This window comes from Phyllobates terribilis, unplaced genomic scaffold, assembly GCF_046119375.1.
Source record: "Phyllobates terribilis strain yellow unplaced genomic scaffold, ASM4611937v1 Scaffold_11__3_contigs__length_659146591, whole genome shotgun sequence".
Lineage (NCBI taxonomy): Eukaryota > Metazoa > Chordata > Amphibia > Anura > Dendrobatidae > Phyllobates > Phyllobates terribilis.
In genome coordinates this window covers 329,741,906-329,769,252 of record NW_027362771.1, presented here as the reverse complement: position 1 = coordinate 329,769,252, position 27,347 = coordinate 329,741,906, and the positions used below count along the sequence as shown (strand labels likewise).

Sequence of the window (27,347 nt, the reverse complement as noted above, 5' to 3'; positions counted from 1 at the left end):
ATATAAAGTGACTGAGGGTAGAGAAGAGAGATCAGCGCACACATCCCTCAGACTCACACAGCCCCACACAAGGCACAGACATGTCTGCAGTTCCTCTCACTAGGATCCTGCCCATCGGGTTCCTCGCTCACCTACTTCTCTTCTCTTTTGTCTCACTCACTGTCTGCGTGGAGTTCACTGAAGAATCTGGCAAACTCGGCAAAATCAACGTTCTCCAGAGAGGAGGCAACCAGTGGGCAATTGGTAAGGAGAACTTTTACAATTTGCACACACCAAGCTGCCAACGCTGAATGTTCACTAGGTTATAGGGTCAGCACCAGGCACTATGGTAAAGCGCTGCGGAATATGTTGGCGCTATATAAATAAAAAGGAATATTATAGATTATTATTATGGTACCATGCCAGGCATTGGTCGTACCATTTATTTTCGCTTATCGAGAGCTAGTATCAAAGAGAAGAAAAATTAATATTATCTTGGCACTAGATGTAAAGACATGCAAATGACTTGACAACAATGACCTTCACAATGGCCACAATGACCTTTTCGATGGCCTTTTAAGAGTATGGTGTCATATCCAGACGGTGACATGTATCAGCCATGAAAAGAGTCACTCTGGCGTGTATACAAGGGACGGATTGCCGCCACTTAAGATTTCAGAGGGGCATCTTATAACACTTAGCTAAAAGGTCGGTGTCTTCCAAAAGAGTCAGTGGCATGTTTCATGGGGTGATAATGCAGTAATGACAAGGAAAAATGAAATCATGATGGGGAACAAGAAATCATAATGTAAAGTAAATTTAAGATTAACTATACCGTGATTGTTAGTAATCTGTGTACGTATATGTTCTACATAAAGTTATACTACATGATTGTATTCTTTGTAATCCTCAGAATAATTGAGACATGCACGCTTCACCCTGGGGGAAGGTATGGAGGCACAGCAAGAAGCCAAGGCTTCATTTGGCAGCACTGATTCTACATTGAATTGGTATAGCTGTCAACTTAGTAGCCATTGTCGAATGACGATCGTTAACGATCTGACAGTAAAACCATCGGTGAAGATAATCATGTCTATTGTAATGAAACGGATATTCTAATGCTAGGGACAAGTATAGACTTTTTTTTCTTGGTAGCTACTGATAAACACTACATTTGATACAATGCAGCCATGTATCAAAGCAATATCTGAGACACTAAAGATCATTTCCATATGGAAAAGTTTCTTTAGCATCCGAATATTGTAAAAATGTTGGCCAGATCTGGAGCAATTCTTTATTTCTAACACTTGCTTGAAGCTGGTTTAACACACAGATTTCTGTGTGTTAAGATCCCTATAGATATTTGGTTAGTTTAGAACCAATTCTTATCTGGAATATCCTAAAATACAACCTTTTCATCCCTTATAATGCAGATATCTGTCAGATACCATTTACACGCTACAGTGATTGTGGCAGACAAATTTTCACGCACGTCAGTCTCCTGTCAGATAAGAGACTTCACTTAGATCAATTGGCCATTTACACACAATTTAAATTGATTTTAGTCTGATTAGACAGAAATTGGTCAGATATCTGTACATGGAAAAGTCCCCCCTTGTATTGTCCATTACATTGCACAGTGGGGCATAATAAAACAAAAGAAACACATTTTGTAGCAGAATCAGGCTGCCCGATGTTAAAGGGGATAAGCCACTGTAAACTTTTATCAGTCATCCATCCACAGATTAGGTAATAAATGTGTGATCGTGGGGGCCTCATCAATAGGGTAACCACGATCATGAGAAATCGGACCCCTTGTTCCCCATGTGAATGGAGCCATAATGAATATCAATGACCACCGTCCCACTGGACATGTGAACACAGTGAATGGAGCGGTTTGTCATGCGTGCACATTACTATTTCATTCACATAAAGGACATGGGACCCCAGTTCCCACGATCATGGCAGTTTGAATGGTCAGGCATTAAATGTTATTGTTGGACTTATGTCTACCCAAATCATAAAACATATGAGGTTGATATTTTGACATTTTCCACAAAATTATATACATTCAAATTCCCACTGTAAAATAATAGAGCTGTGGGTTAAATGAAGGGGAAAAAAATATGCATATAAATACTACCCACTGCCAAAAATCTCCCAGAATTTAGAGAAATATCCAGGTAATTTGACTTATAAATTGTTTGAGCCATTTCTAGTTAATTAGAATCAATATTCTGAGTATGCGTTATAGGGTCTACATTAAACTTGCTGCTAATGTTTCTTAAAAATCACTTGCTTACGTAAAGGGAATCTGTCACAAAGTTTTTGACACCTTATCTGAGAGCAGAATGATGTAGAGCCAAAGCCCCAAATTCCAGTGATGTTTCACTTACTGAGCTGCTTGCTGTAGTTTTGATAAAATCACTGTTTTATCAGCAGATTTTATATAGTTCTCTATATTTATGAGCTATGTGTGACCCAACCCCACCACTGCTTGGCAGATTTCTGCCTATGCACAGTGTACACAGACAGCTGCCAATCAGCATCCAGAGAACTGGGAGATTTGCAGCAGATAAAACAGTGATTTTATCAAAACTGCACCAAGCAGCCCAGTAAGTAATACATCACTGGAATCAGGGTCTCTGACCCTAAATCATCCTGCTCATAGATGGGTTAGCAAAAACCTGGTGACAGATTATGTTTAAAGTTGTAATGATCTGGACTACAATTACTTCCTCCCTTGAGAATGCAATGACTGAACTGCTTTGTATCGGATTCCTAGTTGTGATGTAGTAAATTGGCGAGCTATCAGGGCCTGTATAGATTATAGGGGTGGTGCACTTCTGGACAGCCCCATCTTTATCATTTCAGGAGCCCAATTAAATAAAAAACAATGGATACTCACCTCCTGCAGCGCCGCAGTTCCAGCGATGTTCCTGGAGATTGACGTAACTTGTCATATCGCGTGCAGGCTGCATCCAATGAGCGGCCGTTCTTTGACTGCAGCTAATCAATATTTGGCCAGAGCGGACATCCGCTCTGATGAAATAGTAAAAGCTGCAGCTTGCGAGCGACCACTCATTGGCTGGAGCCTGCACATAACACAAGTCATGTCAATCTCCAGGAACATCGCTGGAACTGCGGCGCTGCAGGAGGTGAGTATCCATTGTTTTTATTTAATTGGGCTCCTGAAATGATTAAGCTGGGGCTGTCCAGTAGTGAACATGGCGCGTTTTCAATGTTCACATGAATTATTTATATGTCTTTGCATATATTTAACTGTGTATGAATTGACTTGCATTACAGTCTGTGGCTCTCCTGCTGCTGACATAATAGTTTGAGGCTTTCATATTATGTTGGACAGCATTTTCTCACAAACTGGGAGAGCCATAGGTTTCATAAGACATGTGTATTGCTTAGTATGAGCATCACATTGCACACTTTGTTTATTGTTACCGATTAAATAAGTTCATGCTAAATTTTATCACTGTAGGGATTAATAGAGGCTACATACAAGCCGCAAAATGGCTTCATGTCAGGAGAATAACAGCATGTCTTAGGATAGCCTGTATTCTGTCCTGAAAGAATGCAGGTAGGAATGGCAGTCTGTATTCTGCAGGGGAATCACCATCTGAAATTCCATAGTCATTTAGTTTGCTTCCAAAGCTTAACGAGTTTATGTCATAACTTGAAATAATTGAAAAATAAGATACAATATGTTGGGGGCACCAGAACACTGCAAAAACGCATCTCAGAACATGTGTATGATGCACAGAAAAGCACACGCAGCCTCTCAGGTGCTTCCCAACATTTCTCCAATTATTACAAAGGTGTTTTAAGCACTTTTAGAGTTTGTGCTGTCGAAAAAGTCCCCCCACCCAAAAGGTGGAGGTGATAGATCACGCATCCTAAAACATAAGGAAGCATCGTGGATCTTAAAATTAAACACAAGAATAACAAATGGTATGAATATTTAGATTTAATGTAAGAGGTTTTTTTTTGTGTTTTTTATGCTAATAAGCAGTTGTCCACTGGTGTCATATCCTGCATAGTCACTATATAAAGCAACCCCAGTGAATGAGCGTACTATGATTAAGAACATTCAGTTCTAAATGCGTTTGTGCATGTCCAGATGAACTGACATTTCTTTAACCATCATGAATTTTTTTAAATTATTTTCTCAAATAAAAGGTTGTTTTTAATTATTTGAAATTCACCCTGGAATTGTTGCTGGATACACTCCTTAAAATTACACCATGGTGGAGTATACAAGTGATTTATTACATCTATGCATTTGTGATTTTTACTCCATCCACCTATGCTATACTCTTTGGTCTACTCTAAAGTATCACTTTTTCTAGCCCAGGCATACATGGTGTCCCTTTCAATGAAGCATCTCCTGTTATTTTGTTTTAAGTTTTTGGACCTTTTTTCAATAAACTTGTATATATTAACCCCTTTACGACCGATGACGTATATTTACGTCATTGGTCATGTCCCTGCCTTTGATGCGGGCTCCGGTGCTGAGCCCGCATCTTTCCCCACACTTGGTGGCTGATTTACCATCAAGTTCCTTCAACAGCTGCAGGTGGATCTGAGATCCACCCACGGCTGTTAACCAGTTAAATGCTGCTGTCAATAACTAACAGCGGCATTTAACAGAAGCGTGTCACAAGCCCCGTCCATCGGCGCCCCTGCCATGTGATCGCAGGGCGACGATGGTTTGTCATGACAGCTGGGGGTCTGCAGAAGACCTGTCATCATGATCCTCCTGTGAACACCGGCTCATGGCCAGCTTTCATAGGAGATTGTGATTTTTGCTATACATAGCAGTGCTGAAGCCCTGCTATGTATACCACAGGCGATTGGACAATCACAGCTTTAAGTCTCCTAAGGGGACTATTAAATAAAGTAAAAAGTGAAAAAAAAAAAAGTTTTAAAAAATATTAAGAAAATAAAAAAACACAAAAGTTAAAATCATCCCCCTTTTGCCTCATTAACAATAAAACAATTAACAAAAATACACATATTTGGTATTGTCGTGTTCAGAAAAGTTTGAGCTATCAAAATATAAAGTAAATTAATCAAATTGGTAAACGGTGTAACAGGAAAAAAAAATCAAAACATCAGAATTATGTTTTCTTTGGTCACCGCATCATTGCAATAAAATGCAATAACAGGCGATCGTATGTACCCTAAAATGGTATCAATAAAAAACGTCAGCACAGGATGCAAAAAATAAGCCCTCACCCGGCCCCAGATCATGAAAAATGCGAACGTTATGGTTCTTGGAAAATAGCGACAAGCGCAAAAGCTTTTTTCATACAATTTTCAGATTTTTTTTCACCACTTAAATCAAAAATAAATTATACTCGTTTGGCATCTGCGTACTCGTACTGAGCTGGAGAATCATATTAGCAGGACAGTTTTACCATATAGTGAACATGGTAAATAAAAAAAACCTAAACAATTCTGGAATTGCACTTTTTTTGCAATTTCACGGCACTTGTAATTTTTTTTCTGTTTTCCAGTACGTTATATGGTAAAATCAATGGTGTCATTCAAAAGTACAACCCACTTAAAACAAGCCCTCATATGGCTATATTGATGTAAAAATAAAAAAGTTATGGCTCTTGGAAGAAGGGAAGAAAAAAGCGAAAACGAAAAAAGGAAAATCGCCCGGGGATGAAGGGATTAAACACGATTCCATGGTTCTCTTCTTATTTTCTTGGGATTATAGTTAGATCACAAGATTGTTGTTTTTCTATGTTATTTTGAAGTGCATGAATTACAATAACAATACAATGAAGTGTTATAAAAATAGATGCTCAAGATTTTTCTTTTTCATAAGGAATGCAAGTATTCACTAAGAGACCAGCTTAGCACATAATAGGAGATATTTGAGAGGAACAGGGCAGTTCTTTTAATTGAATTTGTCACCAGGATTTTGGTACCCCATCTGAGAGCATATTGTAGGGGCAGAAACCTTGATTACAGCGATGTATCACTTTCTGAGCTGCTTGCTGTGATTTCCATAAAATTACCGTTTTATCTTCTGCAGATCTAGCAGTTCTCTAAATTATCAGTGGTGTATAATCTCGCCCACACCACTGATTGGCAGCTTTCTGTGTGCACTGTGCATGGGCAGAAATCTGCCAATCAGTAATGGAGGAGGGGTTATACAGAGCTCATGAAGATGGAGGACTACCTGGCAGCAGGATTATTAGCTTCTAGTGAAAATTTCCTGCTGATAAAACAGTGATTTTATCACAACTACCCTAAGCAGCCTAGTAAGTGATGCATTGCTGCAATCAGGGTCTGTACCATTACAATATCCTTCTCTCATATGGAGTAGCATAAACCTGATGACAGATTCCCTTTAACCTCTACTGATGACTTCACCACATTATTGGGTTATACATAAAATTTAACTATAACCACTAGTCACTCAGGTATTGTTGAAGAAGGAATGATGGTGGTCTCAGTTCTATTCTTACTTTTGTCACAATATTTGACCTTTTTAATTGTCTTTACACTTCACCATCTGTTCTCCCTACAGTAGTTTGTGTGACACACAGTTTATTGTGAACAGTTACTAAATAGAGATGCCGCTGGTCACTGGCAGCATGCCATGCAACTTAAAAGCTACCCTCTGCTCAGGAAACATCTGCTCCCAGGGCTCTACCCTTAAAGGAGCTGTCCACTCCTAGGACAACCCCTTCTTAAACTAAATGTTCGGACCCAATAAAATGAAAAATCCTATACGCACCTCCCTTGCCGGCTCTGTTCCAGTGGTGTCAGCACTCGCGGTCCCGGGGCTGTGATGTGGTGGAATGACACTGGCGCTCAATCAGCACTGGTGTCACTGACTCTGCCTTTGGACAAACCGAATATGAAGAGGAAGTCCAGGATCAGCTGCACGGGAGGAGAGTATAGGTTTTTTTAATTTTATGGGGGCCAAACATTTAGTTTAACCCGTTAGTGACCAATAGATGTCTTTTTACTGACCTGCGATATAAGAGACTAGCGTTCCCCAACAGGTGACAATCCTATAACTGTCACCTGTACATTATAGCTGACAACTTACTGCATCAGCCACGATCACTGTTGGCACCGACCATGGATGTTTAACACCTTAGATTCTGCTGTCAATCGTGACTACAGAATCTAAATAGTTAACAGAGTGTTGGGGCTCCCTCTTTAACCTCATTGGCACCCTGAGATCTTGATTGTGTGGTCCTGATGTTTGCCATGGCAGGTAACGGCCAAATAATGGCCTTAGAGTCTGCCGGCTATAGTGGCCTGTTTAGAAATTATCAAAATTTAGGTGGTAAAAATAAACTTTTTCATTCTTGTCATGCCATTCTCCATAACATCCTGAAAAGAACCAGAAGGGTTAATGAACTACCTGAAAGCAATTTAAAATGGTATCACTTGTGTGGTTTCCAACATATAGGACCCCCAAAGTCACTTCAAAACTGAACAGGTCCCTATAAAAATAAGTTTTGCAAATTTCCTTGAAAAAAATGAAAAACTACTGCTACATTTTTAAACCTTCTAACATCCTAACAAAATAAAAGAACAGTCTACAAATGGTGCTGATGTAAAGCAGACATGAGGGAAATGTTATTTATTAATGTTTTTGTGTGGTATGACTATTGGGATTAAAGGGAATAGTCATTCAAAGTTTGAAAATTGCAATTTTTAAAACATTTTTGTCAAATTTCTGATATTTTTATAAATAAACGCAAAAACATATCAACCTAAATTTACCATTATTATAAAGTATAATGTGTCACGAAAAAACAGTCTCAAAATCAATGGGATATGTTGAAGCGTTCCAGAGTTATTACTACATAAAGTGACACTGGTCAGACTTCAAAAAATCGGTCCGGTCACTAAGGGGTTAAGAAGGGATTGCCCTAATAGTGGAGAAGCCCTTTAATGATCAGGCATAGCACTGATGAAGCTGCTCAGCTGTATTATGCAGAAGATCTGGTGATAGTCCTCTGTCTCCATGCACTCATCTCTGTGAACAGTGTAGGGAGGAAACAAGCAGGTGAACAACCAGGGTTCAGCATCCTGCTAAAGACTGGAAGGCAGTGTGAGACAGCAAGAATAGAGAGTAGTCTGTGTATGGTGGGGTCAGCGTGGCGAGAAGCTTTATGTGAGTGGGGCACAAGGAGTAGTTTATCTGAGTGTGGTCATAAAGTGCTGTCAGCGCATGAGATATGCACATATGGAACAGTCTGTGGGAGAGCACTGGACATTGACAATCAGCCAGTGTGAGACAGGAGGCATGGTGAGCAGTCTGTGGGAGAGCACAGGACATCGACAATCAGCCAGTGTGAGACAGGAGACATGGTGAGCAGTCTGTGGGAGAGCACAGGACATGGACAATCAGCCAGTGTAGACATGGTGAGCAGTCTATGGGAGAGCACAGGACATGGACAATCAGCCAGTGTAGACATGGTGAGCAGTCTATGGGAGAGCACAGGACATGGACAATCAGCCGCTGTGAGGCAGGAGACATGGTGAGCAGTCTGTGGGAGAGCACAGGACATGGACAATTAGCCAGTGTGAGGCAGGAGACATGGTGAGCAGTCTGTGGGAGAGCACAGGACATGGACAATCAGCCAGTGTGAGGCAGGAGACATGGTGAGCAGTCTGTGGGAGAGCACAGGACATCGACAATCAGCCAGTGTAGACATGGTGAGCAGTCTATGGGAGAGCACAGGACATGGACAATCAGCCGCTGTGAGGCAGGAGACATGGTGAGCAGTCTGTGGGAGAGCACAGGACATCGACAATCAGCCAGTGTGAGGCAGGAGACATGGTGAGCAGTCTGTGGGAGAGCACAGGACATCGACAATCAGCCAGTGTAGACATGGTGAGCAGTCTATGGGAGAGCACAGGACATGGACAATCAGCCGCTGTGAGGCAGGAGACATGGTGAGCAGTCTGTGGGAGAGCACAGGACATGGACAATTAGCCAGTGTGAGGCAGGAGACATGGTGAGCAGTCTGTGGGAGAGCACAGGACATCGACAATCAGCCAGTGTAGACATGGTGAGCAGTCTATGGGAGAGCACAGGACATGGACAATCAGCCGCTGTGAGGCAGGAGACATGGTGAGCAGTCTGTGGGAGAGCACAGGACATCGACAATCAGCCAGTGTGAGGCAGGAGACATGGTGAGCAGTCTGTGGGAGAGCACAGGACATCGACAATCAGCCAGTGTAGACATGGTGAGCAGTCTATGGGAGAGCACAGGACATGGACAATCAGCCGCTGTGAGGCAGGAGACATGGTGAGCAGTCTGTGGGAGAGCACAGGACATCGACAATCAGCCAGTGTGAGGCAGGAGACATGGTGAGCAGTCTGTGGGAGAGCACAGGACATGGACGATCAGCCAGTGTGGGGCAGGAGACATGGTGAGCAGTCTGTGGGAGAGCACAGGACATCGACAATCAGCCAGTGTAGACATGGTGAGCAGTCTATGGGAGAGCACAGGACATGGACAATCAGCCGCTGTGAGGCAGGAGACATGGTGAGCAGTCTGTGGGAGAGCACAGGACATCGACAATCAGCCAGTGTAGACATGGTGAGCAGTCTGTGGGAGAGCACAGGACATGGACAATCAGCCAGTGTGAGGCAGGAGACATGGTGAGCAGTCTGTGGGAGAGCACAGGACATGGACAATCAGCCAGTGTGAGGCAGGAGACATGGTGAGCAGTCTGTGGGAGAGCACAGGACATCGACAATCAGCCAGTGTAGACATGGTGAGCAGTCTATGGGAGAGCACAGGACATGGACAATCAGCCGCTGTGAGGCAGGAGACATGGTGAGCAGTCTGTGGGAGAGCACAGGACATCGACAATCAGCCAGTGTGAGGCAGGAGACATGGTGAGCAGACTGTGGGAGAGCACAGGACATGGACAATCAGCCAGTGTAGACATGGTGAGCAGTCTATGGGAGAGCACAGGACATGGACAATCAGCCGCTGTGAGGCAGGAGACATGGTGAGCAGTCTGTGGGAGAGCACAGGACATGGACAATTAGCCAGTGTGAGGCAGGAGACATGGTGAGCAGTCTGTGGGAGAGCACAGGACATCGACAATCAGCCAGTGTAGACATGGTGAGCAGTCTATGGGAGAGCACAGGACATGGACAATCAGCCGCTGTGAGGCAGGAGACATGGTGAGCAGTCTGTGGGAGAGCACAGGACATCGACAATCAGCCAGTGTAGACATGGTGAGCAGTCTGTGGGAGAGCACAGGACATGGACAATCAGCCAGTGTGAGGCAGGAGACATGGTGAGCAGTCTGTGGGAGAGCACAGGACATGGACAATCAGCCAGTGTGAGGCAGGAGACATGGTGAGCAGTCTGTGGGAGAGCACAGGACATCGACAATCAGCCAGTGTAGACATGGTGAGCAGTCTATGGGAGAGCACAGGACATGGACAATCAGCCGCTGTGAGGCAGGAGACATGGTGAGCAGTCTGTGGGAGAGCACAGGACATCGACAATCAGCCAGTGTGAGGCAGGAGACATGGTGAGCAGTCTGTGGGAGAGCACAGGACATCGACAATCAGCCAGTGTAGACATGGTGAGCAGTCTATGGGAGAGCACAGGACATGGACAATCAGCCGCTGTGAGGCAGGAGACATGGTGAGCAGTCTGTGGGAGAGCACAGGACATCGACAATCAGCCAGTGTGAGGCAGGAGACATGGTGAGCAGTCTGTGGGAGAGCACAGGACATGGACGATCAGCCAGTGTGGGGCAGGAGACATGGTGAGCAGACTGTGGGAGAGCACAGGACATGGACAATCAGCCAGTGTAGACATGGTGAGCAGTCTATGGGAGAGCACAGGACATGGACAATTAGCCAGTGTGAGGCAGGAGACATGGTGAGCAGTCTGTGGGAGAGCACAGGACATCGACAATCAGCCAGTGTAGACATGGTGAGCAGTCTATGGGAGAGCACAGGACATGGACAATCAGCCGCTGTGAGGCAGGAGACATGGTGAGCAGTCTGTGGGAGAGCACAGGACATCGACAATCAGCCAGTGTGAGGCAGGAGACATGGTGAGCAGTCTGTGGGAGAGCACAGGACATGGACAATCAGCCAGTGTGAGGCAGGAGACATGGTGAGCAGTCTGTGGGAGAGCACAGGACATCGACAATCAGCCAGTGTAGACATGGTGAGCAGTCTATGGGAGAGCACAGGACATGGACAATCAGCCGCTGTGAGGCAGGAGACATGGTGAGCAGTCTGTGGGAGAGCACAGGACATCGACAATCAGCCAGTGTGAGGCAGGAGACATGGTGAGCAGTCTGTGGGAGAGCACAGGACATGGACAATCAGCCAGTGTGAGGCAGGAGACATGGTGAGCAGTCTGTGGGAGAGCACAGGACATGGACAATCAGCCAGTGTGAGGCAGGAGACATGGTGAGCAGTCTGTGGGAGAGCACAGGACATCGACAATCAGCCAGTGTAGACATGGTGAGCAGTCTATGGGAGAGCACAGGACATGGACAATCAGCCGCTGTGAGGCAGGAGACATGGTGAGCAGTCTGTGGGAGAAAAATGGAAAACAATATGAGCAGACTGTACGAAAGATGGTGGACCAACATATTGTGAGAATGCCAGGATATCCATAAACCTCTGGGTCGCAGAAATTCCCTTAAGAAGCCTTTGTTCAGACTCTTTTTCTGGAATCAGGTCACCTGAGCTCAGGATTAATCAGTGATAATCACCACAATAAAAATGGCATCATCCATGGAAATTATCTCGCTATGTTGTTTCACTAGACTCTGCTACATAAATAAGATGGTATGTACTTTGAGGGACAATATGTTAATTTGAATATCATGCTTCAGATCATTATATAAATAGTTCAAACATCTTTTCTTTAACTGTACCTTAAATATTGTTGTACTTTTGGACATTAAAGCAGATTAAAATAGGCTAGAACTTCCATAACTGAGTGGTGAATTAGTTATAGAAGTAATATATTAATAAAAGTTTCAGTAGTCTGAAATGCAAAAAAGTCCCAAAATTAACAATTGATCTTTCTTATAAGTTATACACTTCATACCACTACCGCATAACAAGTTACACACATCTACAGTACAGACCAAAAGTTTGGACACACCTTCTCATTTAAAGATTTTTCTGTATTTTCATAACTATGAAAATTGTACATTCACACTGAAGGCATCAAAACTATGAATTAACACATGTGGAATTATATACTTAACAAAAAAGTGTGAAACAACTGAAAATATGTATTATATTCTAGGTTCTTCAAAGTAGCCACCTTTTGCTTTGATGACTGCTTTGCACACTCTTGGCATTCTCTTGATGAGCTTCAAGAGATAGTCACCGGAAATGGTCTTCCAACAATCTTGAAGAAGTTCCCAGAGATGCTTAGCACTTGTTGGCCCTTTTGCCTTCACTCTGCGGTCCAGCTCACCCCAAACCATCTCGATTGGGTTCAGGTCTAGTGACTGTGGAGGCCAGGTCATCTGGCGTAGCACCCCATCACTCTCCTTCTTGGTCAAATAGCCCTTACACAGCCTGGAGGTGTGTTTGGGGTCATTGCCCTGTTGAAAAATAAATGATGGTCCAACTAAACGCAAACCGGATGGAATAGCATGCCGCTGCAAGATGCTGTGGTAGCCATGCTGGTTCAGTATGCCTTCAATTTTGAATAAATCCCCAACAGTGTCACCAGTAAAGCACCCCCACACCATCACAGTTCCTCTTCCATGCTTCACGGTGGGAACCAGGCATGTAGAGTCCATCCGTTCACCTTTTCTGCGTCGCCCAAAGGCACTGTGGTTGGAACCAAAGATCTCAAATTTGGACTCATCAGACCAAAGCAGATTTCCACTGGTCTAAAGTCCATTCCTCATGTTCTTTAGCCCAAACAAGTCTCTTCTGCTTGTTGCCTGTCCTTAGCAGTGGTTTCCTAGCAGCTATTTTACCATGAAGGCCTGCTGCACAAAGTCTCCTCTTAACAGTTGTTGAAGAGATGTGTCTGCTGCTAGAAATCTGTGTGGCATTGACCTGGTCTCTAATCTGAGCTGCTGTTAACCTGCGATTTCTGAGGCTGGTGACTCGGATAAACTTAGCCTCAGAAGCAGAGGTGACTCTTGGTCTTCCTTTCCTGGGGCAGTCCTCATGTGAGCCAGTTTCTTTGTAGCGCTTGATGGTTTTTGCAACTTCACTTGGGGACACTTTCAAAGTTTTCCCAATTTTTCGCACTGGCTGACCATCATTTCTTAAAGTAATGATGACCACTCGTTTTTCTTTACTTAGAATTTGTATTATGGCAAGAAAAAAGCAGCTAACAGTCTATTCAGTAGGACTATCAGCTGTGTTTCCACCAGACTTCTGCACAACACAACTGATGGTTCCAACCCTATTTATAAGGCAAGAAATCCCACTTATTAAACCTGACAGGGCACACCTGGGAAGTGAAAACCATTTCCGTGACTACCTCTTGAAGCTCATCAAGAGAATGCCAAGAGTGTGCAAAGCAGTCATCAAAGCAAAAGGTGACTACTTTGAAGAACCTAGAATATAAGACATATTTTCAGTTGTTTCACACTTTTTTGTTAAGTATATAATTCCACATGTGTTAATTCATAGTTTTGATGCCTTCAGTGTGAATGTACAATTTTCATAGTCATGAAAATGCAGAAAAATCTTTAAATGAGAAGGTGTGTCCAAACTTTTGGTCTGTACTGTATATCATGTTGAGAGGGGATTAAATGGCACCTGTTATGTTGATGATGTTGTCTGATCTGTATGCAGAATGTTATGGAACACATTGATATATAGTTTTATGGAAAAAAGATTTAGTATTACTGAATGATAGGATGATAGGTAACCCTATTCTGTGATTGGCAGCCCTCCCTGTATGAATGTACCTATACAGTATACATACAGAGATAGCTGTCAATCACTATTTAGTACCGCCCTCTGGACTCCTATGCGTAAAAGGTATTTGAATAATAAAACATACAAGTTAGATTTAATCTTTTTCCACAGAACATTATATCACTCTGCTCAGCCCTCCTTGCTCTATATCATGCTGCCCACAAATAGGATTGCATGTAAAATAAGGCAGGTTTCCTTTAACATCTATTGTAAAATTGCTTCATTCTTCATTTTATATTCATGGAGAGAAGGAAAAAAAATTGTTTGTGAAGTGAACATGGCATGCTTTAATGGTAAATTAAAAGTAAGGGCTAAAACTTTCTACCAACCTTCATCTATCCATGTAATGCATGATACCATTTAATTTTCAGTCTTAGATCATCATTTGCTTCCATGACAAACCAATAATCCAACTATGAATAATAAGATTGTAACTAGAATAAAAGTAAGATGGATCAGCAGTAACAATAATCGCTTGCAGGTGATTTGTTATTAACGCTCCCAGCAGCATGCACAACACCGAAAATTGAGTTTTATACAAGACATTATAAATATGTCCACCTTACCTCTTAACATTGATAAATTAAAAATTTCAGCTATTACAGCTAAAATATCATTTATAAGCATCACAACTGAGCTAACTGCTTCGTATATGACTACGAAACAATTAACCGAAGTTAAGAGACCTAGCGGACAGGTCTGATCAGCTCAATCCGTGAACATGGACCATGTGAAACTGGATTATTCTAATGTACAACTCAGGTTATGTCAGATTACCGTATTTTTCGGATTATAAAAAGCACTTTTTGGGAGGAAAATGTTGGTGAGGAAAATGGTGGTGCATCTTATAATCTGAATGTAGCATACCGGGGGGTGGGGGGGGTGGCGATGGTGTGGGGTCACAGGAGGCAGGGTCGCTGCCGTAGGAAGCCGGTGGTGGCGGCATGAGTGGGGCAATGCTGAGGACCCCGGGCTGGGAGAAGTGGGTGTCCTGGCGGTGCAAGGCAGCAGGCCCTGGGCTTTCAGAAAATGTAGTTGGTGAGCTGAGTCCCCACACTTCCCATTGATTTCCCAGTGGTGGGCTTCGAGAAAATGGCCGCCGGGGGTGGAGCATGTGACGCGCCCCCTGGGCCGTGGGGTACTCAGTAGCCGGGCCGGTCGATGTTGGGGGATGTCACGGTGGCAGTGACCCGGACCGTGACCCAGGGTGTTCAATTAAAGGGACAGTAAAAGGGGGATAAAGTTTTTATTGTTAATGTTCGTGACGCCACCTGTGGTATGCGGCTATATGGAGCCGCCACTGCGGTGCAGATCCTCTGGAGCTGATGGTGACGCAGCAGAGTTGGTTCAGCTCTTCACAGGCAGAGCTTAGCTCCAGGGCAGTATAGATGGTGATTTGGTAGATGTTGCTGTGCAGTGTAGTGCAGGTGATGCCGCAGATAATAATTCTAGGACACAGTGGGGGTGCAGTCTTTCCGATTTATTCACAGTTGTCAGACTCCAGGTTACCAGCGCCAGGGTAACATCCCACGCCGTCTTGTGTTTACCAAGGGAGGGGTTCAGCAATCTCCCAGGTATTTCAGGAGTACTTAACGGGACCCCATGCTGTGTGCTCTTACAGAGCTCCTGCTCCCACTCTTTCTCCTCTCAGACTGAACTCCTCCCGGGCAGTACTCCCTCCTTACCTAAGAGTGGGATACCACACCTCTGGGTGAGATGCAGGGGCGCCACACATGCGCAGATTGAGATCTCATCTCCCAAGACCCCTCCGGGGGTCCATTTTCCCAAAGCCCGCTGCAAGAAAATCAATGAGGAGTGCGGGAACTCCGCGCACCGCCAACATTTTCTAGCAAAATACGGTATTTAGTGAATTATAAAACGTGCAAATATTTTTAGCTATCCCAAACCATAAGAGTACTGGAAAGAAAAAGTTAGGAAAAGCTTTTGTGTCCCAATGGAAAACAGTTTCTTCATCCAACATCAACCACAAGTCGATGCCACTAGTCAGAGCCCCAAAACTGACCTTGTCTTCTCTACTGGCATTTTGTCACATTCATGTAAACCTCAAAACTTGCTTTCTAGAGCTGCACAACACAGATTTAACTACACTGCCTATTGACATGCTTGACATTTTTCTTCTGGGTAAAAGGAAGCTGTGCAAATGGATTGGGGTAGTAATGATTAAAAATCAAAGCAAAGTTTTTAAAGAAATTATTTAAGTAATGATTAATGATTTAACTAACGATTTAAAATAAATGCTACATTTTTAAGGAAAAGTTTTAATGCTGAAGTTAACTTTCTTAAAATTGGTGATCACACACGGACAGTTTTTAAAGCTTTTCCTCTTAATGATATATGGAAAATATCTCTTTACTTAGTTTCTCATTGCAAAACCAATTACAGAATGTTTGTGTAAATGTAAGATTATTCAGGGAAAAGTTCTGTAAAATGAGTCCAATAATTGTATTATATTGTTGGGTTCTGTTGCTGTGATTATGGATCATTTCCAGTTAGTTTCCCTGAACTGGACTGCATACGACATGTAAATCAGTTTGCTTTATATGTGTAATCTACGTTTATAGCATTTACGGAGGTTAATCTGTTGATGTAATTAAAATGTTACAAAGGAAGGAAATATAAAAAGGGAATAATTTTATTTTAAAACACTGTAATTTTATACTTGGCATAATCCAAAACCACATTACCTTAATTTTCAGAGTTCACACGCTACCCATCTGTTAGGATGTCCTTCTGGCCAAACCATTGGGACCATTATTCAGGCATGGTTGGATGGAGTTCAGATGGCTAGATAACACAACAAATAAAATATCTATAAAATTAAATATACCACATTATTCATATTTTTCAAATAATTAATTGGTTCAATTTGAAAAAGTTCAGAACATTGCCTTCAGAAAGGACCTGACATATCTGTGTTAGTAGACCGTTATATTCCTCATGAAATAACAATTCTAGAGCCATCTGCATTGTACTGTTCTTACATTATTCTCCTAAATGTTCATGAATAAATTTACAACTCGGTGTTACCATTTCCTTTAACACCAAGTTGTCAACCTAGTTATAAACGTCCAGGGGGAATAAGAAGATCAACATAATGCAAAGTTCTAAGCACATGACATGACATATCAATAAATGTAATTTTCCTCACTGCAACTAAAAAGTGCCGTGATCCTTTTTTATATTATTCTCAGGGTATCCATGCTACAACTGAGCCAATCATAACCTTTCTTCTTCAATTGGGTAGCCCTCAAAAAGTAATAAATCACTCAAAGGCTCTAGGAAACTCCTACATCTAATTTTAGCTGCAGCAACCAAAAAAGAAATCAATCTTTCAAACTTGGATAAACCCCCACATGAACCACATAAACTATTCCAATAAAAACTTACAAAGGGAATTACTGTGCTGCTTCCAATAGGTGGCGCTATAAAGTTCAAGTCCTCTTCATCTCTGAAGAGGCAATTTGCATATTAAATTTCCCAGAGGAGCATTGCATGGCGAATAAGCCTTCTTACCTTGGCATGCTAGAGCTGGTATGTCACTCTCCACAAGGAGAAACCTTACCCCTTAGACCAAAGGGTATTACTAGAAGAGCTGCACATGTAGATCTGGTCAAGCACCTTAAAAAATGGAGCATGCAGGGACCCATGGACATCCTCTCTCCTTCCCCCTGGTTCTTTTCCCCTTTTCTTTCCATTGTTTTCAGTTAATTTTTTTTGCTTATGACATAAACTATATCTTATATTGTCAAGAATTTAACCTCAAACCTGGAAAATTTTCAAAAAAGTCATCAAAATGTATCTTGTGATTAACTCATTGCAATGAATATTTGATAAATCTCTTGTCATTCTTATTATACAAATTATAATGTTTTATGTTAATGTAATAAGTTTTACCAGAACCTTATCTTATTATGTAACATTCCATAAATTCTTCGCTTGGATACCTTATGTAGCTTACTTTTTAAAATATGCAAAACTTTAATAAAAAATTCCTTTTTTTAAATCAAAATACTCTTAACATGACAAGGTTTATGTAACGGGAGTGTTGGAGCCACTGTGCCATGATCCAAGGAGAGCCTGAAGGGGCGTGACTAGGCGGACACCTGACTTTTCGCTAGAGCTCCTGATGGTGGAGTTAGACTTTGTTCCAGATGAACGCCAGGTTCCACTCCAGGACAGCCCTCGGACGCACGGCAGCTGACCCCAAAAGGGGTGGGTAGATGGAATGACCAAGACTAGATGGACTTGGTAAGTACTGGTAGGCACGACAGGAATACTGGGAGACACAGGCGGGTATGGCTGGTATGCAGACTGGCACGGCCAGTGCAGGCAGGTGTGGCTGGTATCCAAACTGGCACTGCAAGTGCAGGCAGGAATGGCTGGTATACAGACTGGCACAGCAAGCACTGGCGGGCATGGCTGAAATGCAGGAGCATAAGGCAAGCACGGACAGAGAGATACAGGACAGGTAAACTGACTGGCAGGTACTGGGGACCTGACAACTAGCAAGTGTGCTGACTACTGACTTAACACGTTGCTCAGGCACCTCCCATCAGGTGGAGGTGCTTTAAATAATAAGTGTCTTCCAGCCTTAAGCACAGTGCCCAGGGATCTGCTAGCAGTGTGCAGACCTCGGGCAGCAGCGAGAGGAGGAGGGAATGCAAGACGTGGACCGTGGAGGTGAGCAAGTCGGCGTCCCTGCCAGGGGAGGGGAGAAGCATGCAGGGATGCTGGCAATACAGTATAATTCCTGTCAAGCCTCCTTTCCCTGTCTTGTTCCTTTTGTGGTGGTTTTGCCTTTAGCCGAAGATCAGAGTAATCTAAGGCAAATAGATTGCTAGAGACTTAATGCCTGAGACACTGTTGAGCAAAATATGGTTGTCAGGTTTATTACTAGAAATTAGACTAAGGTCAGACCTGACTCAAATCTGGTTTGGATCTACGCTAACAGAAGAGAAGGTGGCAAAGCAGCAGACAAGTCATGTAATTCATAGGACATAAGAACATCATATTAATTAGCTAGATTACATCAATAATGTAGATATTTGTGATACCAGTGAATTAATATATGTGCCCATGAGGCTGACTGCTACGTGTTGTTTTCCCAACATTTGCAACAGAATTGAGAAAGCAGATATTTGACAAGCACAAAGCCATGTCAATGCCGCTTATTAACATCTAGCAATGTGCTAATATATTCGGCTCATTTCCCAATCCACAACATGACCTTTCATTTTCATTTCACTTCCTTGTTTAACATCTAGCGATTTGCCGAGGATCAATGTCACTTTTCACGCACAGCGCTTCTGTACCAATAAAGCATTAATGTTCCTTCTTGGCGTTTTTTATTTTTAATGAATTGCATTTGTCCAAATTAGTATATAAATTACCCTTACATAAAAATATGGTTAAAAGCTGCATCATATTTCTCCATCTAGAGGAAAAAAAAGGTTCAATCTCCAGAGGCAACAATGCTTTTTTACCATGAGAATTCGTGGTTACAGGGGGAACGGTTGGCTTAAAAAAAAACTTTGATAATTTCTTAGAACAAAATAACATGAACCTCTATGTAATTGTTTAGAGTTCTTATTGTAAAAGTTAATCCCATCTGATTTTCACTAGGGATCAGGAAGGAAAAATTTTTCCTTTTCATCTACATCCTATCCTGTCCTTACACTTGATTGACATAAGTCTTTATTTCAACTATACTATTAATTATTATGTGACTGTTTTTCTATATTCAAATTATTATACCTGTAGCAGATTTCCTTTATTTTTTTTTCTCAACGACTTGCTTATGTCCATGCTACAGTTCACTCTTAGAATGAGAAAGAGACAGAGAGAAGACTGTCTCCAAGGCCCTATTTACAGCATAAAAGCCGTGTTTTGTGACTCTCTTTATAATCAACTTCTTATCATATGGTCTTTTAGAACAAATAAAGGTCTGTCAGGAAACATTCCTGCCAGGTTGGCCAACTTGTGGAGAAAGCGCCAATCCCATGATACCAGTCCTTTACGCCCTCCCTAATATCCACAAACAATTAGATAAACCTCCTGGACGTCCCATAGTCACATACACGGATTCACTCCTATCACCACTCTCCATCCTTTTGGAAAAAGTCATTACTCCTTTAATTAAAGAGACAAAATCTTTTCTTTTTGACATAGGGGGTCTTCCTCCAGACAATTTCTGACATAGTTATAGCTTATAAGTCCCCAAAGTTACAACACAGCACTTCATTAATGTATAGGAATTCAAAGATCTGAGACAAATTGGTCACAGATAAAGAAGAGGTTTATGAAAAATATGAATAATTGATTTTTTTACATTATTTATATAATTTATATAATATTAAAAAAGTTATACATAATAAAACAAAAGTAAAAAGCAAGGATACCTCAGAAAAAAGCAACAGACTATTTATATCCATTTTAAATAAAAAAAATAACCTACCCAAATATGAATGATCAGAGATAAGTAATTTAGATATACATGTGTATATAAAGCGCTAGTGCATAGAATTATTGCTATATATCTATATATTTCATGTAGAACAAATCATATCTAAATTGTCTTCCTATTAGATCAATCTCTCGGTCTGCATAATGTGCATAAATCAGCATGATCTATCGCTAAGTGATTAAATTTGTATAAGTATTGGGATAAACAAACATGTTAGGGATTTACAGGTTAAAAGATTACCTTAAAGAAACCATGCAGAGAGTGGAGTGGCGTGGTTTGGTCAGTGCTCCTGTTAACCCGACGCACATTTCACCACAAATGGCTTCTTCCTGGGGGCGTGTGACTGACCTAATAGGAGGACAATTTATATATGATTTGATCTAAATGAAATATATAGATATATAGTAATAATTCTATGCACTAGCACTTTATTTGCACCTGTATATCTAAATTACTTATTATCTCTGATCATTCATATTTGGGTAGATTATTTTCTTATTTAAAGTGGATATAAATGGTCTGTTGCTTTTTTAAGAGGTATCTTTATTTTTTATTTTGGTTTTATTATGTATAACTTTTTTAATATTATATTTAGCAAATTTGATTTTTTTTTTATATTTTTCATAGACCTCTATCTGTAACCACTTTGTTTCATATCTTTGAATTCTAATTTCTGACATAGGACAGTTTAATCATGAAATCATCTTAGTATTGATGTTAGTAGCCTGTATACATCCATCCCCCATGGCAGTGGCCTTGAATCAGTCAAAAATCTACTTGTTAAGTCTCGACAAAATCCTTCAGTCACATTATTATGCATGGACCTACCCGCTTTAGTACTCACTGAAAATTATTATTTTTTGTTCCAAGGCACTTTTTATTTGCAAACACAAGGGTTATGACTATGTGATACATGTCTACAGCCAATAATTCAGATATGAAGAAATCAGATGCATTCGCTGTGAACTGTAAAATTATGATAATTACTGTCAAAATCTGTATAATTTTCTTCAACTTCAAAATAAAATCACGGACACCTTAATTTTTTTTTATGGATATGGCAACAAAAAGGGCTCTATTTTTATGGACTGTCCAGGAATTTCTGGACAGTTGGTATCCCTGTCTCCTACACACGTTTTTTTTTTTTGGGCAATGAAGAACTGCAAAATAATACCCTGTAAAAAAAATTTTCTAGTGATGTGATTAAGGTAGATTGGAGCGCCCCATAATACCAGCTGCAGATAATGTGACAGCATACTTTCCGAACAAAATCCTTTGCATGCAATGAACTGTATAATAAAAAGAGAAACCGCTTCCCTTTGCATAACTAATGTCTAATGTCAACTAGGCATGAGATTCCAATCAATTAAACTAAAATAAACTAAACAATCTGTGGTCCGGCACCGATATCACTACAATCACTTACAGCAACGCACAGTCTAAAGCCCCCGATACACATTACACTCATCAACGGGTTCGGCCGACAGTTTAATGTGTATGTGAACCCTGGAAAATTGAATGTCAGGGTAAATATTGATCCGATATGTCCGATTTCGGACTGCTGATCGTATTGTCTCTTGGAGATAAACTGGCAAAAGTTCTTTCTTTGAGCTAATGCGCTCGTGTGTATGGGAGAGCCGGAACCATCGTTTGGCCGACAGCCATCTAATGTGAATGGCAGGCTTAAGATGAACTGATGAATCAGGCAGAAGACAAAAGGAGGAAACATTTTTAAATAGAGTTAGTGACATGTAAGATTTTATAAAAAGAAAAAAATTCTTCACAACTTTAAAAAGCATGATGGATCAAGATTTTAATCCATTATCTGACATTAACTGGTTATATGTAAAGTAACTGATAAATCACTATCAATCGTGAACAATAATTAAAATCAGCTTTCTGGCTAACATTTTTTCCATGTTTATGGCCAGCTAAAGACAACAGTTTCATTTGTTTTCAGGCAAAATGCTGCAACACAATGAATGATTATACCATTAAGGGTTCATATGAAGTTTAAATCAATTTTTATTACATTTTTTAGCACAGTGCAGCAACTAAAAACTGCAATTCTGGTGTTTTGATTTATTTTGTGTATGGCATTTACCTTACAGGTTATTTTTACAGATGTGGAGATACCAAATATGCTTTATGCTTACTTTTTATATCATTATTTTTATCTGGGAAAAGGGAGGTGATTCAATATTTTTTATTTTTTTAAATATTTTCTATTATTTTTTAGTCCTTTAGGGCAATTGAACCACAATCGTTTCATTGCTTGTTCTTTATACTGCAATAAATCAAGTATCACAATAGAGAAAATGACGATCTCCTATGGAGCCCAGCCATAGGCTCAGCTCTTGAGCTCGTGTGGACCCGATGTAGGACGCACTATTATTGATGTAAATAAGTCACCAAAAATTATATCTCTTATGGTCCATTTAAATAAGTTGTTCAGAGATAGTTTACTGGCCTGATTACGCAGACTGACAACTTCTAAGGGGAACAGAATGATTGTTCTGTTTCCATAGAGTATCATGTTATCGGCAGCACATCCTCTGTTTATGGGGTAATGTGCTGCTGATAACCATGATTTCTAAGGTCTAAGCTGGAATAAACTCTTCAATCACCCAAAGAACATGTATTTTTTTTGTTCATCACATGACTGACAGCATTTTTACACAAGATGAAGATAAGGAGTGATCTTTTTACGAACACTCGTTTTATGATTGTCAGTTCAACTAAATGCACCTTAATTCTCAAACCTAGCCTTCCTTTAGGGTCCTAGCTGCCATGACAATCAATCGCCACTTCTCAATCACACTGTCGGGGGAGGTGCATGGGGTGATAGGTTTAAAGACACTCCCTTCTAACAGCCTATATGCAGGGGTCTCTAACAGCCTATATGCAGGGGTCTCTACTGACAACAGAATTTAGGAAATAAATGAGCAGGATTGGAATTAACTCTGATTCTCGGAGTCACAGACAGGTGTCAGCTGTCTAACACAGCCGGCACCTGGGCTGTAAGGAGCAGGCTCAGCTACTGGGTCCACTCTAGAGATTCCATGCACATTTGTGTCAAGGTTGTCCATGTTAAAAGTTCTTCTTTTTGTTCAAAGGGTGTCCAATGCACTTTAAGATGAATGTCTGTATTCGTTTTAGGCTGTTTGGCCATGGCCCCACTATCAGTATTCGGTCAGTATTTTTTGTCAGGAGTGGGAGCCAAAACCAGTAGTGGGTAATAAATGCAGAATTGGTGACTTGTTTCTATTATACCTTTTCCCTGATTGTTCCTCCCCGACTTTTGGCTTCCACTCTTGAGAAAAAATACTGACCAAATAGTGTTAAGTTTGTATTGTATTCTGAAGCTAATGGATAACCAGTGCAATGACTGGCACAAGGTGGAGGCATCGGTGGACATAAATATGACCCTAGCTGCTGCATTCAGGATTGGAGAGGAAAAAGTTTGGTAAGAGGGAGAACTATCAGAGAATTGCAGTAGTCCAGACGAGAATGAATAAGAGCGACAGAAAGAGTTTTCGCAGTTTCAAAGTGAGAAAAGGTCGGATTCTGGAGATGTTTTAAGATGCAGGTAACATGAGCTAGTGAGCGATTGGGTATAGGGAGTAAGGCCACGGCCCCACTATCAATATTTGGTCAGTATTTTTTCTCTGGAGTGGGAGACAAAACCAGGAGTGGGTGATAAATGCAGAATTGGTAACTTGTTTCTATTATACCTTTTCTCTGATTGTTCCTCACCTGGTTTTGGCTCCCATTCTTGAGAAAAAATACTGACCGAATACGTATAGCGGGGCCGTGGCCTTTATAGTAATGTAGTTATCAAACAACAACAACAACAATGAATGTCACATCATTTATCTCACCAGGGCACTTTATGGGAAAGAAAAGTCTTCAGGACACGTATAGACTGAGTGAACAAGATTTGGAAGAATCAGCGGTCTTCCCTCCACGCACTATGGAAAGCATGAGAGCTGCGCTTTTACAAGAGCAACGCAGAGCACCGTCACCCATTCAACTTCAAGGACCACAGGTATAATGGACATATTAAGGTGTTCTTTTAAATCTACAGAAATGTTCAAGTACTTGCTTTTATGGCTGGGATTTACAGAAAGGTGAATTAGATATCAAATAATGCAGGTTAGTTCTCCTTCCCAATCACCGGAAGTATTAGTGTAAGTTGAGACGTGACAAAATATTTCCTACCCTGATCTCGCAGGAAAGAAAATATAAATCCTTAGTTTTTCCATTACAAACGCTGCATGTGTTACAGTCGGCAGATTCCCTATGGAATTCGAGCAGATACATTACAGTGATGACATTTGTTGTGAACATCTGCAGCATTTCTACAACGGAATGACATACTCTACTATTATAACTCTCCAGTCTGCTTGTTTTTAGGGTAGAACATTTCTGCTACATGTAGAAGTTTAGAGTTCTCAAAACCCCATGGACATGTACTGTACTGTAACTAAAACACCTGAAGAGATGAACTGGAATATAAGTTGGTGTGCATGCAGCGTGTAGGCACATGTTCACACTGGCCACTAAATATAATAAAAAAAAAACAAGATAAAAACATAAAATTATTTCTGCAGTAAATAAATAAATGGCAGTAGTGCATGAAAATAATATAGGGTGCTATAGTTAACATAATTTTGATCAAAAAAATGAAAAAGCCATCCCACCACGTCACAGTGACCCTATTTTGGAGGGTCCTAACCTCTAATATTAAAACCTTACCGTTTGTTAAGTGATGTACATGTGGATAAGGGCTGAGAAGTTCTGAGCCCGGATAATGGACACCCAGGTATGGGGAACTACCTGGATGTACTGTAATGTGCTGTGGATATGCACAATAAAAATATTTTTTCACCACATTTAGAGAGCCATCATTTTTTTTTAGTGTGAGTTGATCTTTTCATTACTATCATTTTTTGGTATATAATATTTTTTGGGGTTAATTTTTTGGGAGGTGAAATGAGCAAAAGCAGTAGGGGAATTCATCATGTGATCTATTGTTTGCTTATATTCTGTATAGCATTGCATTGTACTTGTCAGTGAAACACTGGCAGTTGTGGTATTAGGCCGTGCCTCTTGCAGGGGCTAATAGGAGTATGATAATGGCAAACGTGGGGACCTACGTTTGGCCCCCAGGTTCCATTGAACCCATAATCACACTGTGATCACTATTGACCACAGCATTTGAGAGGTTGAACAACTGGGATTAAACATATTGGCAGAATTTTGAATGTTTTTTTAAAAATACACATGATATATATATATAATTAAAAAATCCCAGGAGATTTTCCTACAATGAACAGATTTTACTATTTCATAGTTGTAGGCTCTATAAGGTTATAGTAAAATCTGATCTTTTGGAACCTAGGAATATTTCCCTGTAGGGGGCACTATAAGGTTTTTAATGGCTTACGCTAATTACCTTACTGCTAAATGTGTGATTACTACTACTAATATTGTCTTTTGCTAATAGTCTCCTTTTTATCTTTCAGCGAATACTAAGGAAACTCCTGGAGCAGTATTTTAAAATGTCCCAGAAGTAGAGAAGATATTTATTTCTTGTACATATAAAACGTATAAATATATTTGTGCCTGAGATCCCGAACTTATTTCAGACATTCCAAAGGCTATTGTTTACAAATAAAAAGAAAATACTATTGAAAATGAGAGTGTTTTCATTCAGAATCCTACATTTCATTTCTCTGTGTTAAGTGATAACAAGTACTTCCTTCATGCTAAACATGTGTAGTATCCTTTGTGCCATTTTACACAGTGTTCTATCTAAGCAAATCTATAAATAAAAGGCGTTCTTTGCACACAAAGTAGAACATCATTCTCTCTGTACTAATGTAATGTTTTGATGTATTAGACATCCAACCGCTGAGTAATGACAAGGAATGGAAATAAAACATGTATGATAGATAGGTAGACTTTTGTATAGAAAAACTACCTGAAACATAGATTTTTTTTATTTTTCACTACACTTCTATTGATTCTTGTTGTCCCAGCAGCGATATCACAAGCAGGGTGCAGTCAATGCAGCAATTCTATGTTTTTGTATAGGTGTACAGGCCATGATCATCAAAGGAAGGCCATAAGGCAATGGATTCTTTTTCATGTTTAGTCTCTGCCTAGGACCTGAGGGGTTTTCTAGCTGAAATAGTTAATGGTCAGCAACCAGAAACCCTGAGATTACAAGTAAAATGTGATTAATTCTTACAATAATAAGTTTAGATGTCATCCACACAACCAAGGCTTATACACATAGTCAGGACAGTAGTTTATGGAAGTCATTTTGCTGCCCACAGTCATTTTTGTTGTTGAGTGTTTTCCTCCAATTTATTAGCTTCTGTTCCTTTCCTCATGTTGTACCATATATCCCATAAGTATCTTCAGGGTGCACCACAACAGAACACTCGGTATCATCATTACTACTTACCTAATGTACATTATAATCAGACTCAAGGTTTCCTTTTTCTGCATTTTTTTTATCTAACTGGCTCATTTTCTTATCACTGGACCACTTACAGATTGACATCCAATCATGATATGTTACTTCTTGTCCAGTATTGTCACACTGAAGACCATTCCTAACTGTTTATTTTTTTCCATGCCAAGCAAATTATTTTCTTTTGCTCTCACGTAAACTGAAATGTTTCAGTTGGAAAGTAAATGAAAATTAGAATTAATATTTCAGACAGGAACCCTCATTATGATCTCTCATGCTATTAGATTAGTATTTTTGAAGTTCCTTCTTGAGATCAAAACGAGCTTTGATGGAGAGCACATGATTAGAATGAGAAGAGCACTACTGAGTAAAGCACTTAAGTGTTAATATTGGTATGACTGATGAGCAAACAATATTATATTTATGTGACCATTTGTAACTCAGGA

The 27,347-nt window shown here is 40.7% G+C and overlaps 1 protein-coding gene across 1 annotated transcript; it reads left to right on the top strand.

Annotated features, from left to right (window-relative positions):
* Nucleotides 1–26,275, top strand: NMB (neuromedin B). Its single transcript, XM_073650775.1, has 3 exons — nt 1–243; nt 24,302–24,465; nt 25,946–26,275. Exons 1-3 carry the CDS (start codon nt 81–83, stop codon nt 25,994–25,996), a joined length of 378 nt encoding a protein of 125 aa, XP_073506876.1. The 5' UTR covers nt 1–80; the 3' UTR covers nt 25,997–26,275.
* The last annotated feature ends 1,072 nt before the right edge of the window (nt 26,276–27,347 follow it).